The sequence below is a fragment of the Heliangelus exortis genome, chromosome 17, assembly GCF_036169615.1.
Source record: "Heliangelus exortis chromosome 17, bHelExo1.hap1, whole genome shotgun sequence".
Lineage (NCBI taxonomy): Eukaryota > Metazoa > Chordata > Aves > Apodiformes > Trochilidae > Heliangelus > Heliangelus exortis.
In genome coordinates this window covers 8,161,580-8,186,424 of record NC_092438.1, presented here as the reverse complement: position 1 = coordinate 8,186,424, position 24,845 = coordinate 8,161,580, and the positions used below count along the sequence as shown (strand labels likewise).

General features: G+C 50.1%; 1 protein-coding gene across 2 annotated transcripts in view; it reads right to left on the bottom strand.

The window, feature by feature from the left end:
• Positions 1-8,670: 8,670 nt before the first annotated feature.
• ELFN1 (extracellular leucine rich repeat and fibronectin type III domain containing 1) overlaps positions 8,671-24,845 on the bottom strand; it is a 100,192-nt gene continuing 84,017 nt past the window's right edge. The window contains exon 4 of one of the 2 annotated variants that reach the window (XM_071760728.1): positions 8,671-12,258. In XM_071760728.1, coding sequence (XP_071616829.1) covers positions 9,428-11,818 — 2,391 coding nt within the window. In that variant the 5' untranslated portion in view covers positions 11,819-12,258 and the 3' untranslated portion in view covers positions 8,671-9,427. The remainder of the gene's footprint in view (positions 12,259-24,845) is intronic. The other variant, XM_071760727.1, reaches the window with a different exon arrangement.

Genomic DNA, 24,845 nt, shown 5'->3' with positions numbered 1-24,845 from the left:
GCTCAGCAATGCCGAGAACAGAGCACAGCTTTGAGTCAGTGCCTGAATGTTGCTAAAAAGTGGGGAAAAAAATTAAATAAATCAGGCATTCATTTTGCTTCAGCAGGTGGTGTGCTGCGTTCCCCTTGTAATGCTTTGGTGGTGTGTGTTGCTAATTATTTTTTGGGTGGAATTTGCTGTGTGAAGCGCACGGGGTTCATTAGAGGGAGATGGCTTTGAAGTGGCATTCGGAATTAATGCTGGCATATGTAAATGTTTCTTTTGCCATGGAAAAGCTGGCTATAAATGATGCATGAGGTCCAGTGAGAGAGATGCTTGCTTTGTTTATACAACACCCGTTGGGCTTCGTTGTGCCAAAAACAGGCAGAGGAAAACTGTCAGTGTCTTGTGCAGCCTTTGTATCTGCTGTGTGTGAGTGCTTAACAGAAGTTAGTGTGGCACTCCTAGCACACCACAGCCCAAATTTCCTCTGGTCAGAAACACGTGCTAGTGACCTAGCAAGGCTGCTGCTATCTCAGTGCTCAGCATCTTCCCCAGGGCTCCCGGATGACGAGGAAGATGCATCCTGCACTGTACTTCGTGGAGGTCCCGAGCCATACACCTCACTCAGGTAAAAACACCTCAGGGAGAGGTGATTAGTGGTAACATTCGTTTAAGGAGTCCCTGCTCACCTCCTCCTGCTCTCACCTGCCTCATCCTCCCAGCACAGGGTCCATAGGGCCATATTGGCAGCAGGGACAGGAATGTTTCACTTATGAAGAAGAAAACCAGAAGAAAGAGAAAGAAAACTCAAAGCCCACAAGCACAGCTGAGAGAGCATGAGGCAATGCCTGGGGCAAAAAGCCAGGGGGAATGTGACATCCCTTAACCTCTGCCTTCACCAAAGGCTTTTGATGACAGCACTGCTACTGCTGGATGCATCCCAGCAAAGCTGAGCTCAGCTCTGGACTCTGTTCTGCTCTGGGGGCTGTATTTTAGCCCAGCAAATGCTTTCAGAGATGAATACTTGCTCATCTCTTCTATAACGCAGCAGGATCACTCTTGGATCATCCAAAAGCAAGGTGTTGGAAAATCTATGGGATCAGCATCTTCTAGGAGCTCTTCTCTGCTGCTGGGGTTGGGCAGGTGATGGTTGAGCCATTGCCCTTTCCAGGATGCTGCCCCATGGGTGAGCAGGAGACCTTGGATGGTTGGGAGATGGCTGGTGGTAACCATCTGTGTAGCTCCATGGAGACATCCCTCCCCATGGGGCTGGGACCCTTGGAGCAGGGTTTCTGGAAGACCCAAACCCCAGCAAATTGAGGTCAGAAAGGTTCCTCCTCCCAGCTCTTTTCCTCTGGGCCTGGCTGGGAGCAGCCCCCAGACCCTTGGCCACCCCCAGGCAGCCCAGAAGCATGCGTGGGGCAGCTCCTCTGCTTCTCTGCTTCTGCTGCCAAGAAAACAAGCTGCAAATCACCGAGGTGCAACTGTGTTGTGTTTTCTCTGCAGTGTTTACAAAATCGCTTGCTCATCAAACACAAAAGGAACAGTTTACTTTTTAAGTAAAACAAACATAAAATATCTCCATCTTTATTGCCATTCAGAAGGCTGCTTTGTTCCCTCCAGCCTCCTCGCTTGCCAAGGCAATCGGGCTGCACAGTTGGGATCCCTCTGAGCCCAAATCCCCCACCCCATCAAACACTCACCCTCCTGCCCTCTGGTCACCCTGTCCACACTCATACAGACACCAGCACAGGGCCAGTTCCTGGGCAGGAGACACCCAATTTTGGGACTGTTGGCAGCCTGGACCCATTCATGATATCCTGTCCAGCCAGACCTCTGGATGCTCTCCCTGTCACAGGTCTGGTCTGGACAAGCTCAAGTTGAGGAAGGAAGGAGGTGAGTGAGAGGCTGTGACCCAGTGCTGAGATGCTGTTGTATTTTCCTCCTTCCAACTGTTTATTTATCAGCATGCTGGAGAGCAGCGATCTCTTCCTCATGCCTTATTGAGAAGCTCAGCTGTGAAATAACTAAATGAACCATCCCTTTTTATTAGCCTTTGGACTTAGCAAAGGAGCAATCAGTTAATGGCTGATCAGTTTTTGAAGATGCTAAGCACATTACAAGTGCTAAGTATTATTATTTTCCTTGCAATGCTTTATTTTTCCCTCAGAATATTCAGTTTAAATAACCCTTCCAATTACATTATCTGAGTTCATGCATTCTTAACAGATTAAACATGGTGCCTCTTACAATTCCATCACCTCTGTGGTTTCCAGGTCTCTGCAAACCTCATACTAACCTTTGCCTCTCAATCCTGGGCTGAAACAGCCTTCGTTCTGGGTCCAGCATCTGCCCCAGCCTTGCTCTGGCTTCTTCAGTGGATCCACATCACTTCCCAACAGGCACTTTGACCTCTGCTCTTGCATCTTTTCTTTCTTAATCAGGAAACATCTTGCAACCTCTCCCTTCCCTTCCAGCTAAATTAGCTCCTTGGATCAGCTGCCCCCTCCCACTTGCTGGCATCTTCCTATGATGCCTTGTGCTGTTTTGTTTTTTTCTTCTTTGAGAAAGAAAGATCAGCTGTCCAAAGGAGGGCTTTGCCCCCTGGTGCCACACGGGACTTTGTCTCCCCTGGAAACCCCCAGCTGCTGTGGCAGCAAAGTGTGTGGCTTTGCAGAAGAATGAGGCTGGCTCAGACTTCACACCCAGTGAATTCCTGGAGAAGCAACCAGTGGCCAAGTTCTTCCACCCAGGGATGGGCTCTTCTGGGTGTGCTGTGCTCCAGAGCCATGCAGGGGCACAGGCTTCCCAGCCCCAACTAAATCAGAAAGGGTTTGACCATCTCTGGTGGTGAGGGGCAGCTCCCAGCTCTGCTCCAGCACCTCTATTTCTGCTTCCCCACTCTCCTGACAGCTATGTCAGGGCCAGGTCTCCAGGATGGAACTGAGATGGTGGAAGATCAGAAACCAGCCCCCAAGTCCCCCTCCTTACCAGCTGCAATCTCCACCAAGGTTTGGGGTGACTGTGCCAGGCTCCTGCTCTTCTCGGCCACTTCTGCCAGCTCCTGGCACATTTCTTGCCCACAACCTGGTGTCTCAGTTTCTCTTTTAGAAGCTGTGATCACCCTGCAAGGCTGGAGGAGGCTGTGGAGCAGCTCGGGTGCTTATCTACTGTCAATGCTTGAAGGATTTCTCCTGCACAGGGCTGCCACGTTTCTGACCGGGATTTCCCAGGCAGGTTTTGTGTGAACGCTGGAGTGGGTGGGAGTGTTGTTACAGCCAGAATGATCTAAGGATATAATTGTGATAAGGTTTGCATGACGAGGTAAGATCTCTCACTGCAACACCTAAGGTATCTAAGGAAAAAAACCACCAAACCACAAGAGCTTTTGTGCCTGCAAACACTTTCTCATCCTGGACTGAGCTGAACGCACCAGGGACATTTCAGATGGACAGTGCTGGGTGGTTCATGCTGATGGGCTCCAGGGCTGCTTGGCCAGGGTGTTGGTGGCTCTGTCAGCCCCTTGGAGCAACTCCCAAACATTGCTCTGCTCCCACTCCCCAAACCTTAACAGCAACACAAATCCCAGGTGGGGTGGGAGAGCACCCTCAGGAGATGCAGGCTTTAAGCCCCAACTGCAGGAAATGGGAATCTTTGTGTCTTGGCTCCAAATGTGGTGGAATGAGATTAATTAGTTGAGCTGCATTGTGTGAAGAGTGCCAGTGTTTACTTATGAGAGCACAGATGAGCTTTCTCAGTACCTGGAGAGGCCTCCTGCAGCTCAGGTGGGCTGGGTAGCTCTTGATTGCAGGGCAGGAGATGCCTGAGGAGAGCTCTGCTGTGTAAAAGCAATGCTGAGAGAGAGAGAGAAGAAAAGATTTAAGAGGCCCTCAGCAGAGGAAAGCTGCTGGCACCACACAAACTTTGAGGCCGCTCATCACAGCTCAGCAAATGAGGGCAAACTGGTCAGGGGCTTGTGCAAAGATGGAGGAGGCTGTCTAGGCTGGATGCTGTGGTGGGGTGAGGGCTGGTAGGGGGTGCAGGGAAGGTGAGTGGGGTGGGAGGAAAGTGTGGATGGTGTCTGCAGGGCTTATGCTTCCTTTCACAGCTGGAAACACTAAAGAATATGACAGAGCCAGAAGAGAGCCCAGGAGATGAGCAAGACAACGTGGGGGAGAGCACTTACATAGCTTAACGGAGAAGGTGGACCAAGGGAGAAAAGGGCACTGCATAGTGAAGGGAGGAGAGGATACAAACCATGAGAAATCTGATGATAGACAAAAACTGAAATCTTTTGGTCCCAAAGAAAGCAAGGATAGAGTACATTAATGAACTCTTTCGTGGTAAAGAGTAAGTAAAGTGGACAGACAAGTAAAGTGGACCAGCAAATGGCTGTTTCCTGACAGCTGAGTGTATTAAAACACGTGTTGGTGAGTAAATGGGATGGGAGGAGCTGGAGGATGGGGCTGGGGCACCTCCGGAGTGCACACCTGACCCTTCTCTTTGGAGCTGAGCAGCCACGTTGCCACGGGACAGGACCTGTTCACTTCCCTGCACGTCTCAGCCAGCCCCAAAAGCATTGTTTGGAGCTTTTCCCAATTAACCTCTTCGTCCCCTGAAGCCTGACCCCCTCTGCTCTTCTCTGTCTCCATCTTGTGACCATGACCATCCACGTGCTCCTGGCATTGTCCCCGCCGGGAGGAAAGGGACGCGGTGCGGATCCAAAAGGAGTTGAAGCCAAGGTGAGCTGGTCCCGAATCGGGCAGGGAGGGTGATGCTGCACCCGGGCAGCTCCATGAGGAGCACTCACGGATGCAGACTTGCATCTGACTTGGGCTCCCAAATTCCTGCTCTGCCGGCGGTGCTAAAAATAGCCCAAGGCAGTGCGTGCTGACTTCCATCACCCTCATGGATCTGCTGCTCTTGGGGCTGGTCCAGCACGGCCTCAGCACACCCCTCCCCACTCCTCCATCCCCCCATGGACCCCTCCTTGCCCAAAGGATTTTGTGTCGCCTCCTCCCACACTGTCCCCCTCCCTGGCTCTCCCCCTCTCCTGCAGTCGAGGTGATTTATTGCTCTGGAGCACGACAGGAGCCAGGCTGCAGCCAGGAGATGCTGCAGCTCCTGAGTTCTGCAGAGCCACGTCCACCGTGGTGATGAGTCTGGGGGTCCTGGGCAATGGAGTTGTTGGTTTACTCAAGGACACCACTCAAGGAAGGGCTGATCTAGGAGCAAGGCAGAGGGGAGCCCTGGGAGGAGGATTAGCTGGAGTTGCTGGAAGTGAGGGAGTGTGTAGGTGCAGGAGGTGGCTGGGCTGCTGGAGCTTGTGCCCAGGGCCCTTGGCTCTCCAGTGGCCCTGGCATCACCCAGGTGAGGGTACATGGGCTGACCCATAAGAAGCAATGGAATGGAAATGGCTCCAGTGGTGCTTGCAGCCTTGGGGAAGGTCCCACCGCTGGTTTGATTTGAGTACAGTCAGCCCAGTCTGGCTGTTGTTATGGCCTGGGTGGCAAACTGGGAGCTCCTTCTTCCCTTAGGGACCCCATGCATCCTTGCAGATGCCCTCCCATGGGATCTGCAGCTGCTTGCCTGGCAGACTGGGGTGAGGTCACCAAAAGACTCAGGTGCCAGACTGGGGGTGGGAGTAACACCTCCAATACATCCCTGTGTCCAAGGACGCTGTCCTGTAATGCATTGCCTTTGTCAGCATCCTTCCAGCTCCATGGCTGGTGCTTGTGACAGGAAAAGTCTTTCCAGAATGGGTTTGGATCTGTGTCCCCTGTCCCCACATACACATCTCATGCCTGGCTGGCAGCCCAGGGGCCCTGAGGACTCATTCCCTTGAGGCTTAACAGGAGCGTCCTGCAGAGGGAGGTGACAGCAGTGATGGGGCAGCTCTCCAGGAGCAGACACAGCTCCCTGCAACCTCAGCCAGTGAGGAAACTTTTTGGAGCTGTGCAGGGCAGAAGCATTGATGGGTCCCTCTGTTCCTTTTCTCTGTTTCATCGCTGCAGGGAAACAACTGCTCTCTCTTGAAAAAAAAAAATTCTCTCAGAAAAGCTTTTCTCAGCATCTTTGCTGGCCTCTCTTGGGGGGCTGCTGCCTGTCCCATGCCTGTCTCTTTACCTTCCCCTGCCACTGCATCACACACCTCTTCCTGCCTTTCATCCCTCTCCTTCTCTTTCTTTTTTCCTTCCCTTTGTTGACTCTCTCCAGAGGTGGAGCTCAGGCTGCTGCAGGAGGGCTGGAGGTGGGAGAACCATTTGGAGCTCTCTGAGGCCCCTGATGAGGCCCCACCAACTCTGGAGTACAGGATGCTGCATCTGCATTGTTATGGAGGGGCCTAGACCTTTTCTAACCCTCTTTTTTTCCAACAGCAGAGAATTTGCATCTGGGAAGTATTTAATTTAGAAAAGCTGGTGGTGCTGTGTCACCTCTCCTGTGCCCATCTCTGTTGGTTTATGACCACTGAAATCCTGATGTGAAAACTGAACTGGGCTTTGATTTCATTTGCCCCTGCTGTTTTCTGCCACTAGCAACTTTGCATTTCTACAGCAGCTTTTATTCTAGGAGCTAAACAGGCTTCCCAGACAGGCAATTAATTCATTGAGCCTCCCCAGCCAGCCTACACCCTCAAAGCCACAAGGAAGCAAACTGACTCCCCCCAGGTACAGAGATGAACTCACTGCTGCTGTGCTGCTGCCTCCTCTGCAAGGTGTTATGTCCTGCTCCTGGCTGCCCTGGAGATGGTCATGATATCATTTACAAACTGGTGAGACTGGTCTTGGTGGGTGCAGTGACTGAGGAAGGCCTTTTGGTGTTTATCATTCACTGCCATTGCTGGAATATCTGACCCCAAATAAACTCATAAAGTTCCACCTCCCTTGACCATCCCAGCCTCTCACTGAGGAATCCCCTGAGACTGTGAAAAAATGCCAGGAGGCCCTGCCACCATTTCCCCCATCCATCCTTGCTTCCTGTTTCTCCAGCAGGCACTCAGGGTTTGCAAGGGAAAGCGAGTTTGGCCAAAGGGTTTGCTTTGGTCCAGGTGCTAGAGCTGGGATTTGGGGAAGGACCTGCCATGATGTCACCAAACACAAGGAGGGTGATCCTTAGCTCCCTTTTCCAGGTCCTGCTCCCTGTCCTGGGAAGCTGTGTGCTGCAGGCAGGATCTGGGACAGCTGGAGGAGGTGGAGGAATGTGCCTGTGCTCATGCAGGGTGAATATGTTCCTGGGGAAATTGTCTGCCTTTTATTCTGAAGCCCTGCTAATGGATTGTTGTCGACACAGAGAACCGTGGAGAATGAACCCATGCACCCAGCCTGCTCCGTGTCTTCCTCACTCAGCTCCTTTCTGAACAAACATAACCTTCCACAAGAATACCTGTCAAAAAGGCTTTGAAATATTGAAATAACCGGATGGGATATGGTTTGCTCCTGGGCCCTAGTGCTCATCCATCAGGACTCAGGATGCCCATCCAAAGAGACTTGTGAGCAGCATGAAAGGGAAAAACTGGCAAGCATCAGGGCCCCAAAGGGCTTCATTTGGGGAGATTTTCACCTCACTGGGCTGGCCCATTGGGCACCCACACACTCATTGGGGGACCAGAGAAGCCCCCCAACCCTTGTGTGGGCCCTACTTTATGTCAGTCATGGGGTGAGATGTGGGGACTTGTGACTCAGCTGGAGCCAATTGAGGATAACCCATGTCCTTTGGCCACCAGCATGGCCTGGAGTTACCTTCACAGCCTCAGTGCCTTCCTTCTCCTCCTCCTGACACCATGAGTGGGGCATCAAGGATATCACTGTGAGTATTTTAGAGTATTTTTAAATGGGGCAAAAAAAAACTATTGAGTCTTGGACAAATACTGGAGAGTAATGGTTGAAGGGCAGGTGGCTGCTTGGGTGGACACAAAACATGAACACACAGCTGTCCCTCCCAGTCTTGGGAATCCCAAGGGCTGTTCAGAGGTTTCCCAGGGTGTCCATCTCCAAAGCCACTCATGTGAAATGGGTCTGCAGGCAGGAAGAGCTGCACTCCCTGCCTGAGGCTGCAGCTACATTTGGGCTGTCTGTGGGGTGGTAGAGTCCCAGAAGTGAGGGGCAGGACCCCTGCAGCTACTGTAATGGCTCTCAACATGGGCAAGCTGTAAATGCTTATTGTCATCTTCAGCAAAAACACCCCTCAGTGATGACCTTCTCTGGAGAGCTTCTCTTGCTTCTCTAACCCATTGCTAGCTCCTCATCCTGAAGGGTAAGGGGATGACCCACCCCTCACCCTTGGCCCCAAGGACCACTGCTCTCCAGCTACAACTGTTTATGAGGAGAGACCCATACCTTTTAATTTTTCAGGAGAAACTGCATTGGTTGGTGGTACCTGTTCAACCAAGAGCCCTTCACATCTCATCCCCTCCCCTGTTCCTGGTGGTGATGGTCTCCTACCTGCAGTCAGGTGAGGCATTATGTTATTCTGGGGATATGCTTTTTTTCTCAGTGTACTTGGAAGTGATAAGAATGTGGACACAAAGACTTGTGGGGAGAAATCAAAACTAAGCACTTACAAACCTGAACCCTCTTCCCCTTCAGAAATATCCCACCAGCCAGCCACCAATCAACCAACAAAGAAGTCCTTGAAATCAAACTCCATCTCTTTCTCTAAAATCCATGATTAAAACCTGGTACAAACAGGTGAATATATATATATATATTTTTTTTTTTAGTAGATGTAGTATTGTTGGGGGTTTTTTATCCTCTCTCTCATTATACAGCAAACATTGCAAATATAGAAATTTTCTCTGTACAATTAATGACTTGGGTTTACAATGCAATGTGTGGTAAAACCTCTCAGTGAGTGAAAATGTGAACGGGCCTTCAACCGGGTAAAAGTCTAGACTGGAAGACTCCGTTTGCAAAAACAGCCCAAAGGATGGATCTCCTTCTGGTCTCTTTTTGGTTTGTGTTGCTGTTTTTGTTGCTGTTGATTTTGGAAGGGAAGGAAGGAAGAACACAAACTGTTCACAAAGAATCCACAAAATCACGGAATAGGGACTCATGCAATGCAATATTGGGAAACGCCAGACCTCAGCTCTCTGCCCGCTCTCTCACTTTCTTTTTATATTCATTTTTTTCTTTTTCTTATTTTTTTTAAAAAAATCAAAATGAAACAAAACTTTTTTTTCACTCCACAGTCCGTTTGTTTGTAAAGTTTGTGTTCGAATTTGGTGCGTGTCTCACCAGCGTGAGGACATTTTAATATCTCACTTTATATATTATATAGAATATTTATAGATTTTTTTTTCCATAATTTGTTCTCTCTTTTTATTGATTTTTTTATTATTATTTTTAATATATATTTTATTTTGTTTCAAAGACAGTCTGAATAAAAATAGCTGCTGCAGGTTTCTTTTGGTCCAGTTAGTGTGTTAAGTCACGAGTTGTGTGAGGACTCAGGACTTTTGCTGGGCAGAGACGCCCTTCCAGTAGTCTAAGATGTCGTGAAGATCCTCGTCTTTGGCAAACTGGACCTTTTTGCGTAGGGCATGGCCGGCTGCCATGTACTCCTCCTCGTCTTTGTGCCTCTTGCGGTTGAGTTTGAAGCGCTCCCAGATGCTGTGCGAGGGTTTGCAGGTGTACTCTGGGCTGGAGGTGTAGCTCAGGTTGTGATACTGAGGAGAGAGCTGGGAATAAGCCAGGTCTCTGGGGCGAGGACGTGTCAGAGGCTCCAGGATGGAGGGCTTCCGTCCCGCCATGCTGTCGTGCTGCTCCCCTTGGTGTGAGCCGGGGTAGGAGTGCCGGTGCTCGCTGTACTGACGGATCTTCTCCGCCTCTGCCCGCAGGATGGCCGCGGCCGGTGTCACAGTGAGGATGGTGTCAGTGGTGGGGGACGTCTTCTCGATGTATTTGGCTTCTGATTTGTGTCCCGATCCCTCGGAGCGGTAGGACCTGGGGCTCCGTATGGAGCCGCTGGAAGAGGTGCTGGAACGTTTAGGGGCCGTCTCCATGCTGTGGTGCCGCTGGAGAGGGTGGTTGTAGCTTTCCTTGTAGACTGGGGAGAGGAATCCGTGCTTGCTGGGGATCTGCTCTGATAGGAGCACCAGCTGGGGCTCCACCGTGGAGACCGCCCCCGATTTCACTCCTTGGAAGGAGGTGGACTCGGATTTCAAGGCATCGATGCAGTTGTTGATGATCTGGTTCACCTTGTCCACTTCCTTGGCAATGGTGGAGATCTCGGCCACGGAACTCTGGGTGTCTGGTGGCAGGGACAGCTCACAGTCTCGCCTCTCCGGTTGCTCACCCGTCCTCACCTCCATGTAGTTGCCCTTGGTGCCCTTGGGGGTCTCGCTGCTGTCGATCAGCTTGTACTGCTCAACCTCTCCAGCAGAAGGCAGATAGGGGATGCGGGTCACTGTCTCCCCACCCAGCATCTGTCCCTGGGACAGCTGGGTGATGCTGGTGGTTTCCATTTCTGGTCCATATTTCAGCTCGATGATGGTCTTCTTCATGCTGCCAGCAGCCTTTTTGTGCTTCTCCTCCTGCTGGCGCCTCCTCCGGAGACAGTAGTACACAACACCCAGGACAATCACCATGCCAAAAAGACAGCCCAGGATTGTCATGATATAATGAGTGGCAGTGGAAGGGGTGGGCACCGGCTCCTTGCGGTTCGGCTTGGTGGGTGTGATGGTGACACAGGTGTGGTTGTACTTGAAGTTTTGGTGGACAGAGACTACGCAGTAGGTGTAGTCCCTTTGTGCTACTAGGTTGCTCACGGTGATGTTCTCCTCCTTCTTCCTGAGCTTGGTGATCATGGAGGAGAAGCCGTTTTCAAACTGGGAGAGGAGGTACATCTTGCTGAAGGGGTAGGGGATCTGCACGGTGAGGACGGCCGAGTTGTGGTTGAGGTGCTTCACCTGGATGTTGGGGCGCACCTCCGTCTCACCGATGGGCGTGAAGAGGGAGAACTGCGGGGTCGTGCCGTCGCCAGAGGAGCAGTCCTCCTCGGAGCAGGGGCTTTCAGAAGGTGCTGTGGTCACCTGGTACCTGGGAGGGATAAAACGAGGGATCACAGTGTAGGAGCCACCGGTGCAAAGGGAAGAGAGCATGCTCAGAGCATTGCGGTAGCCAGTCCGGCCTTGGCCTAACAAGTAGTAGCCCGAGTAGTCGGGTGGGGAGTCGCACTGCATCCGGTCATACGTGCGTGTCATGTTGGTGAAAGCCTCCAGCCATTGCAGGAAGCCCAGGAGCTCACAGGAGCAGTAGAAGGGGTTGCTGTAGAGTTCACAGACAGAGAGCTTGTTTAGGCCCCGAAAAGTGTTGCTGTCGAGTCTCTGGATCCTGTTCATGGACAGGTCAATGTTCACTATGTTGGGGCACTCCCAGAAGGCATTGGGGGTGACAGACTCAATGAGGTTGGCCTGGAGATAGAGGTACTCCAGCTTCCCCAGGCCTCGGAGGATGCCCTCGGTGAGGTTCCTCAGGCGGTTGTAACCCAGCTGCAGCACCTGGAGGTTGAACTGTCCCGAAAAGGCACCGTCCTCAATGTAGGAGATCTCGTTCTTTGTCAGGTTGAGGTATGTCAGGTTGCCGAAGCGGCTGAGCGAGGCGTACTGCACGCTCTTGATCTTGTTGTCATTCAGCCGCAAGTCCACAATGGTGCTGTTGATTTGCTGGGGGATGGACTCATAAGGGGGTTGGTTTTGGCTGCAGATGGCCAACCAGACGAAGCCCTTGTCCCCTTCAATGAGCCAGCAGTCTGCCTGCACCCCGGTGGTGTGCAGGAGGGAGACAGCTGCCACACACACGCAGAGGGCTGACGTGGCGGCCCACCGGCGACCTGCCATCTGGATGGGCGGTGTGGAGAAGGGGGTCCTGGTCTGCTGGAAGTGGGGAGTGGGATGGGGGCCAGGAAGACGTGGGCTAGTGCTTCTTCGGCAGCTTTGTGTGACACTCCCTTCTCCTCATGGCTCGGAGACAGGGGGGAAGCATCTGTGGAGAAAGCGGAACTCGGTGCCCGCAGGATGCGGCAGCCACCGGCCGGGGGCTACTACCAAGGCCTGGGTGGCTGAGGCTGGTCCCACATCACCAGGTCTCTGGCATCTTGGGAAGGGAGTCATGAAGTTAGGTGCCTGTGTGGAGGAGTCCCTCTGGCTTAGAGACAAGCCTTCCTCTCACTTTTTATAGAACATCTCCTCGTTTTCTTTTTGCTGCCCATCACGATGCTGGTCCCCATCTCCGTGTGCCTCTGTGGGTCTGGCTGTCCCCGCTTGCTCCCTTGGCTCACCTGCACAAAACAAAACACAAGCACAAACTAAACACAAAGGGTGGATACTGGGCATATAGCAGAGTTGGAGATGCATCCAACCACCCTCATAGATGTTAGGTACTTGCCTTTTAACTGGCTACCAGCTTTCAAGGAGCCTTTGGTGCTGCCACCAGCAGTGTTTGGCAGCACAAGGGAAGGTGGTCACTGACTGTGGAGGTCACCCTCCTTTGAGCATATTGTCCAGAATCATGTTATAGGCAGGGGAGAAACCAACACACATCCAAGGCACCATTTGTGTGACCTATTTAGGAGTCTACCTTAGGAGGAGAGGAGTGATGCCCCAGAAGTGTCTGTTCCTCTCTGCTGAGAGCAGATGAAGTCTAGACAATTCGCTCTGATGTAGATTTGATGCTGCAGCGTTTTGCTGAGGGGAATCCTAACTGTCTCGCGTGCTGGTGTGTGCAGCAGTGGTGCCCACAGAGGGGGATGATGATTGAGGACACCGTGTCTGACTGCATTGCTGCATAGTGTCGAGAAGAAGGCCCAGCATCAAGCTCCTCTCCCTTTTCTGGGAACCTGAGCAGTAGTTTCAGGACACTCTTTGACTACAAAACACACTAAGTCCATTGTCCACCATTCGATGTCCTTGGCTGTGGTTGGGGCTCACTGCCTGTACCCAAGATCTCTCTCTCCCTCCCAGATGAAATGATGCAGAGGTCAGGAGGACCTTCCAACCGTTCAAGGGCAAACCAAAAGTATTTGCAGAAGACAGGACATGACCTTCCCTCCCCAGCCAGCAGCAGCTGTTTGAAGACCAGACAGAGTCTCCCCTTACCACCTCCCCAGCTGATGAAGGGGCATGGGCTGCAGTGCCAGGCTGAGAGACATCTGCTGCAACATCCCTCCAGGCACTGGGCAACTCAATTAACCTCTCTGAGCTCCAGGCTCCTTTCTGGTACCAGGAGATAATGATAGCACTCCATGGAGCTGTGGGAGACTGAAGGAAAGTGCCCTGAGCTCCTCGTGTTGTGATTAAAATCCCAGCAGATGCTTTGTACTACAGGTGGAGACTCTCTCTCCCTCCAGCTGCAGGCTGAGCTCTAGATGTGCCCACTCTAGATAGTGCACAGTGCTTGCCCTCAGTGTGAGCATCTCCCTGTCCTCCTCCATGGGCTTGTGGATTTTGGGGAAGCCCCATCAAACTGAGACATCACCAGCAGCAAGAACTGATGCGTCCATATTCTCTTCATCCAGCACGTACTCTGTCTCCTCCAAACTGGTGTTTTGATCCAACCCTCCTCTCTGGACAAACTTGTGTTTGGGATTGCTCTGCAGAGCCAGGCCAGCCTTTTTCTTGCAGAGGAAGGTTTGTGGTCACTCCTTCCTGAGGAGTCTGGGGACTGCAGCCTGTGTCAGAAGCCACCAGCTAGTGGAGCTGGACCATGCAGTAGGCAAAGAGCAGAGCCAGACCCTCCATGGATCTTGCCAGGCTGATCTCCTTTAGCCTTCTCACCACTTGTGTGCTTCCCTGATCTATTTGGAGGTAAAGAAGAGCAACAGTAAATGACTCAAACACTTCCAATAAGGCTCCTGCTGCGCTTTCTCTCTTCTTTCCTATACGCTGCCTATCAGATGAGTCCTTCCCAACAACAGAAAGAAGAAAAGGCATTTTATCAGCAGCCCGAGTTTAATTTCAGCTCATTAAAGCAAGCAATTTGCTGGTTTATTTGCTTTGCAAAGTGTGAATAAAATGACAGCATTAAGGCGATGTAAGAGAGGAAAGAGGGGGTAATCTCCCTTTTTATTAGATTGCTGGGACACGATTGGGGAGTGGAGAAGTGGAGAAGTGGGTCTTGTTGCTTTGCATGGAAGGCATAATTGTTCCTCTTGACTTCTGAAAAGCTCCATCCCAGCATCACTGATGGGGGTGCCCGTGGGTGTGAGCCTTGGTGACAGGATGGGAGCAGGGGCACTTCTCAACTTGTCTCCCTGTAACAGCAGATAATAGACAGCCAGGAGGTTTCTTCTTCCCTTTTCTACCTTTTGCCTTCCTTCTAACCCCTCTTTTCTGTTAGTTTCTGCTTCTGAAATCCCAGGCTTGATTCTTGTGCGTTAGAAATAGAGCAGCTGGTTGGCTGAGGAGCCTTTGCTCCCCCTGACCTCTGCCATTAGGATGTAGCTTCACAGACTGGATAAAAATCAGTAAGAAAAGCTACTGTTTTAACTCTCCTGCCTGCCTGATTTGTCTCTGCCCAGCTGTCCTGGCTTTATTCCCCTGGTAAGCCAATTGCACATCACTTCTCCAAGTCCTCTGACCCTCCACAGAGCCACCTGGGAAAACCTGGGTACAAACCATCTAGAACTCTGTTGTGAAAAACAACAACGAAAGTGGAGATTTAGGATTATCCTTCACTGATGGAGAAAGGAGCAAAAGAGATGAATGAAGATGGCGTGGAATAGCAATAGCAGTGATTTGAAATGGTGAGTTTAATGTAAACCAGAGCTACTCTGAATACTGGCACCACAAGGACAGTGACAACAGGCCACATCCATGGGGAGGCCATGGTACTCACCCAGTACCTTGCAGGAAGTACCATTCCTGCACTGTTACTGGTGCAGTGCAAGCATCACTGTGTTGTCCTTCTGCTTTCACAAGGCAGCATGGCTTGTCCAGATGAGAAGGTGTCAGGCTTATGTGGCTACAGAGACCAGCAAAGGGGCAATGACAACTCCCTCACTTCTCCTACACATTGCCTTTGATCCCTGCTGGATCCTGGAGCAATGGCTCACCCTGCTGCTCCTCACCCTGACCCATGATGCCCTCCCCTCCAACCTGTCCCTGCTTCTTCAGCCCTGCTGCCCAGCAAGAACCCAGCAGCAAAGAGGGACTGCAGGGGTTTTGTGATGTTCACAAGGCTGCAGCCAGCACCGGATGAGGCAGCAACAACCTCATCCTGGCTGAAAACCCACAGCAAGAGAGAGGGAAAAGGAAAAGGCAGTTTTGGGGTTCCAACACCCAGTGCAGGCAGACTGGTAAGTTTTTCCCCTCTATCTCCCAACTAATGGCATCTCAGTAAATCAAACCAGGGCTGCAGCTGCAAGGAAGCAAACAAAGCAGCTATGGGGACTGGGGAGGGAGAGTGAGCTGGGCAGCACACATAATAATAACCTGCTGTCCTGGCACTCAATTCCTAATTTTGTTATTCTACTGAAAGAGTTATTTCAAACTGTGGATTAGATTTACTGAGGGAAGGCAAGGAGCCAGACGAGCAAGCGCACGTGTGCGCGTGTGTATCGGGGCACACAAACACCCCTGCTCCTCTCCTTAGCATTTCTGCAGCTCTGTAACTTTGTCTTCCCTAGCTGCTCCACCTCCAGCTGGCTGTGGTTCAGCTTAGCCCCTCTTTTCACAGCCACTCAGGACATTTTATTGCTAAATGGAGGAGCCCCACTACAAAGAGAGCCATAGTGAAACGGGAGCAATGCTTTACAAACAATAAATGTTCAATCACCCAAAGAAGTGGGAGAGAGAAAAACTGGCTAATAGGCAACAAATTATAAATTGAACCTTGGCTCGTTGCTATAGTTAAAATAATCCAAGGAGGGAGCTCCAAGCTGGCAGAGGAAACATTTGTTAGTGAGGAAGTCTCCCCTAAATGGCTTGATGTCCACCCTGTGAATGTCAGGTGGGGAAAGAGCCTTCCAGGCAGGTTTTTCTTCTCATTCGTATTCCTGGTGTTTGCTATGTGCCTCGTGTTGGGTGATGCTGGTCAGAATCACAACCATCCTGAATAATAAAGATTCCCAGGCCTATGAAATTCAAGTTCATTTTATATCCAGAGGTCGCTGGTACTAATATTGCCTCTATAGACAGTTCAGGCAGCATTTTGTGCATCCCAACCTTATTCCCAAACGCCTTGCAGTATCACATAATGGAGTTCTCCAGTCAATTCTGCTCTCTCTTCTGCTATTATTTATTATTTAAGAAAAATAAGCGAGGGAGAAGAGATGTATTTTCTGCTGAGTTCTGAAGTGAGATGAAGAAAGAATGAAGCAGAGAGGTGAAGGGGGCTGAGCAAGGAGCACCCAGCATTGCATACAGGATGGCTTTTCCTGACACCTTGGGAGGACACAGTCAAGATGACAAATAGCCAGGTGGGAGGGATGGAGAAGAGATCACTTTTCTGGGGTAGGCTGGGGGAAACAAACAGCACACCTGTGGTCACTGCACAGGGGTGTTACTAGTACCAATGCATTGACACTTGTGGACTCTGTGGTGCCAATGCTGCTCTGGTTGGGTTGTTCCTCTCAAGGGGGAAACAAGTCCATAGAGATAAGACAGTGATGACTCTTTGTTGTCCACAGGCTCTCTCTGGCTGCTGGAGCATTTTGCAGGAGATGCTGAGCACTTTTTGCAGACCAGTGGCCAAATGAACGTCAGTCTGAGGAGCCTGAAATGCACCTGGGTGTCAAGGCCATGAACAGAGTAATGACCCTGATCTGCCTCACCTGGAGCCTCCACCCACACACTGCCCACAGGCTCAGGAACTCCATATAAACTCAACCCTGAACCTACCATCTTTTTTTGAGCTCTGCTGCTGGGGATGTCCTGCCTCTGCTTCTTGCTCCAGAAGAGACCTCAGGCCTGGGTGGTAAGTGGCTTATCTCCTGTTGTGTCCAGTGGTTCACATCATCCCCTCTCCTTTTGCTTCTGTCTGGACTCCTTGGATGGACTCTGCATAAGGTCTATCTCTTGTCTTGGCTGAGACTCTCAATGACCCTGTTGCCAACACCTTGCCCACGGTGTTCCTGTTCTTAGGGCCACAACCCTGGGTGGGTAGGGGACCCCTTGTGCTGGGGTCACCCCTGACTCCTGTCTTGCCCTCCCTTTGGGCAGCCAGACCTTGCTGCTGCTAGGCATGGATTTCCATAGGACACAGCTTACTCTATAGCTGATCAAATGGGGAATTATCCAGTAAGATGGCTTTCTGGTGGAAAATGCACTTTTTGCAAAGTTAAAGCTTTGGCTGAAAAGCTATGATATTTCTTGGAAGGTGAGATACTTAGTTTCAGCCCAATTTAGCTGTAAACTGTGGGTGCTGTTGTTCAAAGCCATTGTGCCTCCATCAGCCCAGGATGAGGCCACTGCTGTAGTTTAAGGACAGCCAAAAACTGCTTGCACAAACATTTTTAAAGAACTTTTAGTTCTATGGCAAAATAAATTGTGTTAAAATGGCAGTGTTTTCAGGACAGGTTGGCTCTTAGGATTTGAGAAAATAAAAACATTCTGCTTTTCACTTGGCAGAGGTCTGAAGACATTTACACCCATCTCAAGCTGCTTAGCCTCTAGGGTCTGTTGGGATGACAACCCTATCACACACTGCTATGGGCCACTGAGCAAAATTCTGCACTGAGCTGAAGTAGATGCATAAATGATCTTCCTGATGAACAAGCTCTTAAGCTTTGCTGGGTTACCTGTGCATTAAACCAGCCTTCTGAAATATCATGGGCAGATGGGACATGTCCCCTCCAGCCTGTGACAGTGCAGTTGAGTCCTCACAGAGCCAAGGAGAGCAATTAGAGGGGCAGAGCTAGAGGAAAGTGAAGAGGAAAAAGATTTTAGGGGATGTAGAGCACTAAGAGCTTTGCTCAGGTAGAACAGTAGTAATAAGAAAAGTGTGTTTCCACTGGAGAAAGCCTCCCTAGCATTTCCTTGATGGAGTTCTTTCTTAGAAATAATCAGCCTGAATCACAGCTCCATTATGGGGTGGTTATGCTGATATTAGGCTGGGGGCAAGCAGAAGGGCTAGTGTAGAACCAGGACTCCTATTTTCCCCCTTGTAAGTTCCACTGAACATCAAAGGATGTCTTTCCTGCTCTGGTACAGGGGAGGGAGAGAGCCCTGTGCTGGGAAGCCAAGCTGCTGGTGTTTCTCAGCACTAGCACTGAGTTGTGCCTTGTCTGATGTGTTGTCATCCTTGCTCAGATCTTTGCTGCTCTTTGGAAGAGGTTTTTTACAGTTTTAATTCATTAATTAAGTCTTGCATAACCCTTTGCATCCCAGACAGGAGAATCCACTTTTATGCATGATGAAAACGGGTGGTGGATCCATGACATGGCTGGGTTTTGTTAGAAAATACTCTCAGAGGTGCAAGTGTTTTCTTTGCTCTGATATTTTTTTTTTTAAGGATTATATTTTTGAAAGGGCTCTCTCCTCTCTGTCCCACTCTTGCCCTGTGAAGGAGTTTCCAGACATAAACTGTGGATCTCCATCCAGTGCCTTGCTCAGTTGCAGTTTCTAGGTGGGCAGTGCTGCTGCATGTTGGCAGGTGGACAAAAAAAAATACACAGCATGTGTAGGACTTCATTAGAATGATCTCCAGGTTAGCAAAAATTCACCTTTTGACTGGCAAGTGTCCTGCACGCAGGACTCACTATGGCTGGGCTGTAGGCAAACACCTCTGCTCGTCTCTACTAACTTGTTCCCCTTTGAAGATGGTCCTGGTTCTCTGGTTGGAGAAGACTTCCAGGTGTCTGTTGCAGCCTAAATTATTTTTTAGTTTTAATCATCTATCTCATGTCCTCTGGAGCAGAGTAACCCAGCCTAAGTCTGAACCATCTGGTCTCCACTTCTTGAAGTGGGGTTCTGCCCAGTTGTAGCAATATCTGGAAAGCCCCAGTGCCCCACAAGCCTAATTTTAGCTCAGTGCTGCAGGCTGGCTTCCTGTCATGGGCCAGGAGAAGGTTAATGATCATCTGGGCAACTCTCCAAAACCAATCTAATGTTTATTCAGGATAACAGCATTGCAGAGGAAACCAAGCATGACCACCTTCCATGCACAGCTTACCCAGCACAGCCCTGCTGGAAGAGCTCAGGTTTGGCAGCTCTTGGAGGAGGGACTCTCCTCTCCTTCCCTAGGTCAGGATGTGTCCTCTGCAACATTTCCAACCCTGTCTGTCATGATTTCTTAACCCAAACAGATGTTGGGTTTCTAGAGAAAATAACTTTAGCAGGCTATGGGGCTGTTGTTTCAGCAGTGGTAATATGCACTTGCCCTTCCTGATCCAATTTTATAGGGCACTCCTCGAGATGAGCAGAAGTGTTTGCCTACAGCCACAGAGAGTCCTGTGTGCAGGACACTTGCAGAATGAATAAGATGGTTGCAGATGTTTATTCAGCTGCTGATATACAGCTTAATTTCAGCCATCACCTTGCTGCCTTTTCCTCCCTCCAGGACAGCACCTGCAGTGATTCTGCCAAGTTTTTGACCCCATGTTAATGGACAATGCAGTGGAGTCATCCCAAGGATATCCCACACCTCTAAAGAGGTGAGTACAGTGCCTGCTCAGGGCTTTCCTTGGGGGTCTCAGAACTCCATAAAGGGTTTGGTGTTGAGCCATGGAGTGCAAAGGGTGACTCCTCCACTTGTACATCACTTGTACTGAGGGATGACTCCTGTACTTTTATATCCCTTGTACTGAGGGATCATTTTCCTTCAACAGTGAGCGCTCACAGGTGTAGATTGCCAGCAGCAGAGCTCTTGCTGCTTCCCTGGGGGCATGGAAAAAACCATACAGGTAGCAAAGTGTTTTCTGATGGAGCCCTGAGGTGCTAGTACTGGCTTTGCCATCCACAGCCCCAAAATAGCTGATACTGTTGCTTTCCCAGGCATGCTTCAAGAGTCATTGTGAGAGCATCTGTTTTGTAGGATCCTTGGGGATGTGCTTCCTCCTACCTGAAATGGTTGGGCAGCTTGATGGCTGTATTCATGTGGAGCTGATATTAATGGCTCATTTGACTGTGTTTACAGCATGGTAATGTGGCTCCTAGATTCCTGTGCAGGTATCTTTATCATGTTTAATCTGAACAGAACCAAGATGTGGCTCTACCATGGGCTTGGCTGTTTGGACTGACTCTTGAGGCCAGCTGCTTTCCCACTGTGCTTCTGGGAATAAGCAAAGCCAACCTTGCCCCCAGAGGATGCTCAGCTGCAGGTGTTGAGGGATCACTGGGTCCCTTCTGTGGCATCAGCAAGCTTAAAACACAACCAAATGGCCTTCTACCCAAAAATGTGTGGGTAGAAGCAGAGAAGCTTGGAAAAATGGGTCAGATACATGCCAGACTTCAACCAAGAGAAACTGGTTTTGTCTGAGACATGGTTAATGCCAAACTGCTGGGGGAAACACAGCCATAGGAACTGTTGTGCATTAGCCTGGGCTCGTGGCACACAAAATCCCTTCCTCAATACCACATCTGCAAGGTCTGTGGCTACCCTCAGGGCTGCTCATCCAGACACCTCTGAAAGATCTGGAGAGTAGAAAGGAAAACTTTGAAGTTCAGGACAATATATGCAGGTAGCTGTGCCAGTATTTGGATTGCCTGTCCTTTTCATAAACATTTCATAGGGAGGTTACCCAAGCTGAAAAAGCAAGTGAACCCAGAACACCAACCCTCTCTGGAGGAATCGAGTTTATCGTTAATAATCTACTGCTAAAAGGGTAACATCTGTTTTGGACAAACTGTAATGAGATTTAAACCCCAGGTGGAGGAAGGACTTCACAGTAATAAATGACTTTCTGTATGTCTAAATAGTTTTAATTTTTTTTCTGGCAGAAATAGCTGCTTTTCACCTCAGGCTTCTTTTTGCCAGCTCTTTTTGTTTAATGATTGCTATTAATTTCCAGGGTGGCAGATGGATTCTAGCCTGGTGTAGTCTGAAATGGGGAAAAATAGCCCATGAAGGTGTGATCTTGCCAGGAACGTGTTCACAGGTCACACGTGTGCTGATGGGACACTGTGTGTGCATATTTGCTTTCCAGGGTAACTAGTGCTTTGTGAGAGGTGCTCCCTATCCCTGGGATATTTGAGTATCTCCTGCATAGGGGAATCAATTTTCTGGTCATTGCTAGGAGCTCTGCCTGTTTAGACCTTGATTCAGCAAAGCTGCTGGTTTCAGCAAGGCTTTGAGAGGAATTCATACCTGAACTTAAGTCCTTGGCTAAATCCAAGCTGAAGTGAGTTGGAGAGCAACATCTGATCCCCAGGACATGGGAAGGAGTTCCCTGCCCTGTCTGGACAAAGCCTGTGGCTGGATGTTGTCTCAAGCTCCTAATGCCCAAAGGGAGACTTTATCTGGGAAGTCTCAAAAAGAAGCCCACAGGACAGCCAATCCCAGTTAGTGCTAGAGTGTGCCAAGCCCTAGAGTGTGCCAAGCCCTCCTTTCTCTTTCCTCTGCCATGGAGCATCTCTGGGCTTGACTCTGGGTGTGCAGGATAAGTGGGTGGCCAGGTCAGGAGGTGGGTCCAGGCTGATGATGGAGAACCACATGGCAGCACCCTGTGGCCAGGTAGCTGCCCCAAGACAAGAGCATGTTAAAGGACAGGGGACATTTATTGCCTGGGACTGGGAGAGCCCTGGGGATGGGGGGGAAGAGGGTAGAGATAGAAAGTGCATCATCTCAGGTGATGCAGATAATCTCCTTTAATCTCCTGCTCAAAATAACCCAAAGTCAAGTAAAGGAGGGATTATGTGGCCTAAGCCATGGTTATCACCAGAGTGTAACAGACTTAGGTTGCATCTGAAGGGCTGCTTAGGAGGAAGAGTTTTTGCAGCAAATATTGGCCTGTGGGGAAATGCCTCCCAAGAGAGGGTGGCTGGGTGGGCTGAGGACCCTCGTGGGGTGGCCCATGGAGAGGAGGGCTGTAGTGTGAGGTGGCTGCTGGCAGAGCTGGGACCCTGCACAAGGAGCTGGTCTCAAGGCAGAGACTGTATTAGATGCCTACTTGTCACCTTGGCATTACCCATGGGTTTATTCTTAGTGCAGGATCCGAGGTGCTTTGTAGCCATTAATTATCCTAATGGGGAAGTGGTGACCATCAAACCCATTTTACAGATGAGAAACTGAGCTCCTGGGGAGGTAAAGGACACATCAGGTACTGGGGCAGAGCTAGAGGTGGTCAGTCCATCCCCTCCCATCTCCCTCTGATTTTAATGGACATTTTCTTACATCCTCTCGGATGTGTGTCCATGATAGCCACGGGGCACTGGCAGGCTGAAGGCATCTCCTCCACTTTGCCAAAAAGCCACACCAAGGCTAAGCTGCTCTGCTTGCTGCCAGGGAAAATGGAATTGCAGAGCCCTATTCATCAGCTCCTGGCGATGCTTGCGAGATAGCAGCAGCACAGAACGGGTGTGAAGTGGGATTGCAGGGAGGGAGCAGTGCTTGTTCATTTTAATGAGTTTGTCCCTGCCTAAAGGAGAGAGAAAGCAAGAGGCTAACTCAGTTTAATAAACTCTAGCACGCAGATTTAATCAGATGGATCATTGTTCCCCTGCACAGGGATGAATATATTAAAAAAAAAAAAAAAAAAAAAATTCAAACTTTTCCCCTTTGTTTTTCATTTGTATTGTGTGCTGTGGTGTGATAAAACATCCTGGGGCCAACTTGCAAGGCAATAAAAGAGATGGTGAAGGAGGGGAAGGCATTGATCTGTGTGAGTGAGCATAAGCCACATGGGGAGGGAGGTGCTGATAGGCAGGGCTTCTAGTGAGGGGCTGCAGCATCCTCAGCATCACACCAAAACCCCAGGGAAGATGTGGTTTGCCCAGCTACCAGCTCCTTCCCAGGCCTCCATCTCCAAGCACTGGCACTGCAATAAGGCTGTGATCTGAGCTGACTAAGAGGAGTTTAAGGCCAGTGCTAAAAGCTGTCCTGGTCAAGCTGGATCCCTCCAGCTTGATGGAGACCTCCATCTTACCAGAGAAATGTCTGTGCTGCAGCACATCCCCTGCTGCTGCCCCAGGAGGGAAAGAGGGACTCACCCAGTCCTCTGGATTTCAGCAGGGTGGTGTACTGATGCTCTTTTGGGGTAAGATGGCACTTGCCTTCAAGGGAATGGTGCAACAAGCCAAAGCTTCCTCTTGATTCCTCTTGAATCTCCCCTCCTCCTTCTCCTTACCAGGAGCCACCTCCTCACTGCCTCTCCAGTGCACCAGGCAGCCAGGAGCAGGGACCAGCTTAGGAATTTAGAGACCCCAAATGGCTCTGGTTGCAAGGGGCTGCATGCATGGCACCAAGGGGAGGGCTGTGTTCAAGGAGGGAGCAGGGCTGGATGAATCCCCATGGCTGTGCTCCTGCCTCTCCCTGGGGACAGCCAGCATTGCAATGAGGCATGGGCAGCCCTTGGCCCAGCCCAGCAATGACCAAAATGGGTCTGCAGGCAGGATTGTGCTTGCCTTGGTGTAGTGCATGGTTCTCGGCTTGTAAGGCTCTTGCTATGTGGGTGTGAATAAAGCCAACTTAGACAGAATAATCTTTTGTATTAAATCCTGAGCAGACCACCTGGAGATATGGTCAAGGACAGACCTTAGGGGCCTTCATGGAATTCACCTCCTTTTGCCCTCCCTAAGCTCACCATCCTTGGCACAAGTTTAATAACCTCCAGACCTTGCTTTGCTCCCTCTTTTCTGTCATTTCAGGCTGTGTGCCACTCTGAGACTCAAGGCTGGGACAGGGGACCCAGCTTGATCTGAAGCACTTTCTTTAATAGTAAAGCCAGAGCAGTGCAGCTGCCTTGGTGTATGCTGCCACAGCCTTTGGGAGCAGGGACAACCTCCTTGGTGGGCACAGATGGTCACTTGGCCAAGGGAAGCATGGAGGGGGCTGAGGTGTCCCCAGTGCCACAGAGCAAGGCTGTGCCTGGCAGGTTTGCAGCCTGGCCCTAGGAAATAGGCTGGATTTGTGGTGATAACCCAGGGATTGCTCTCAGCTTGTTTCCCATCTTCTTTCGGGAGGGATTACCCCACTTCTGTTTGGGTAATGGTAGTGTTTGGAGGAGGGAGAAACATTTTGTCCTTTCTTTGGGGAGATTGCTCGAGACTGGATCACTGACCTGTCTGTTGAAAAGTGACTTATGGCTACTTGATGTTAAATATCCCAAACTTTGGCTTCTACCACACCCCCATGCTACTGCTTCATTACTTTATCCATTACTGTTTATAAACACTAATAAATAATCTTATTTCCATTCCTACCATTCTTTAAATAGCCATTAATTGTGGTTTATAGGCTGTCTGTGAGCATTTGTGTACAATAGCTTCTTCATGATTCCTTGATTAACTGTGATTGATTGTGTATTTTAAAATCAATTAAAAGTTTCACCACTAAAAGGTAGAGTCTTTAGCAGTAATGCTCCAAGACATTGCCATTTATAATGGAGCTATTATAGTGCTGAGATCCATTATTGCAGCACACTGGGATCTTTGTTTCCCAGATCTCTGCAAATACATAGGTGTGAGCATGAATTTCTTCTTCTCCTATGTGCTATGTGGTTGGAAGAGGGTGCATGGCATGGGAAAGAGCCAATTTCTCAAAGGGCTGCTGATCCCATTGGATGGGCTGGATTTGTGGACAGCCAAGTATTGCCCACTCCCTTCCCCAAGACACTAATGCAAGGGTTGAGTCCCAGGACCCCATAATTTTCTTCCTGCCATGATAACTCCATGTATTATTTTTCTATTTGTAAAGAGGAGGTGGCTGCCAACACCCTGGGCTGAATGGGGCCACAAAGAAGGTTGTGTGTCCTTCTGCATTGTTGGTTTAGGT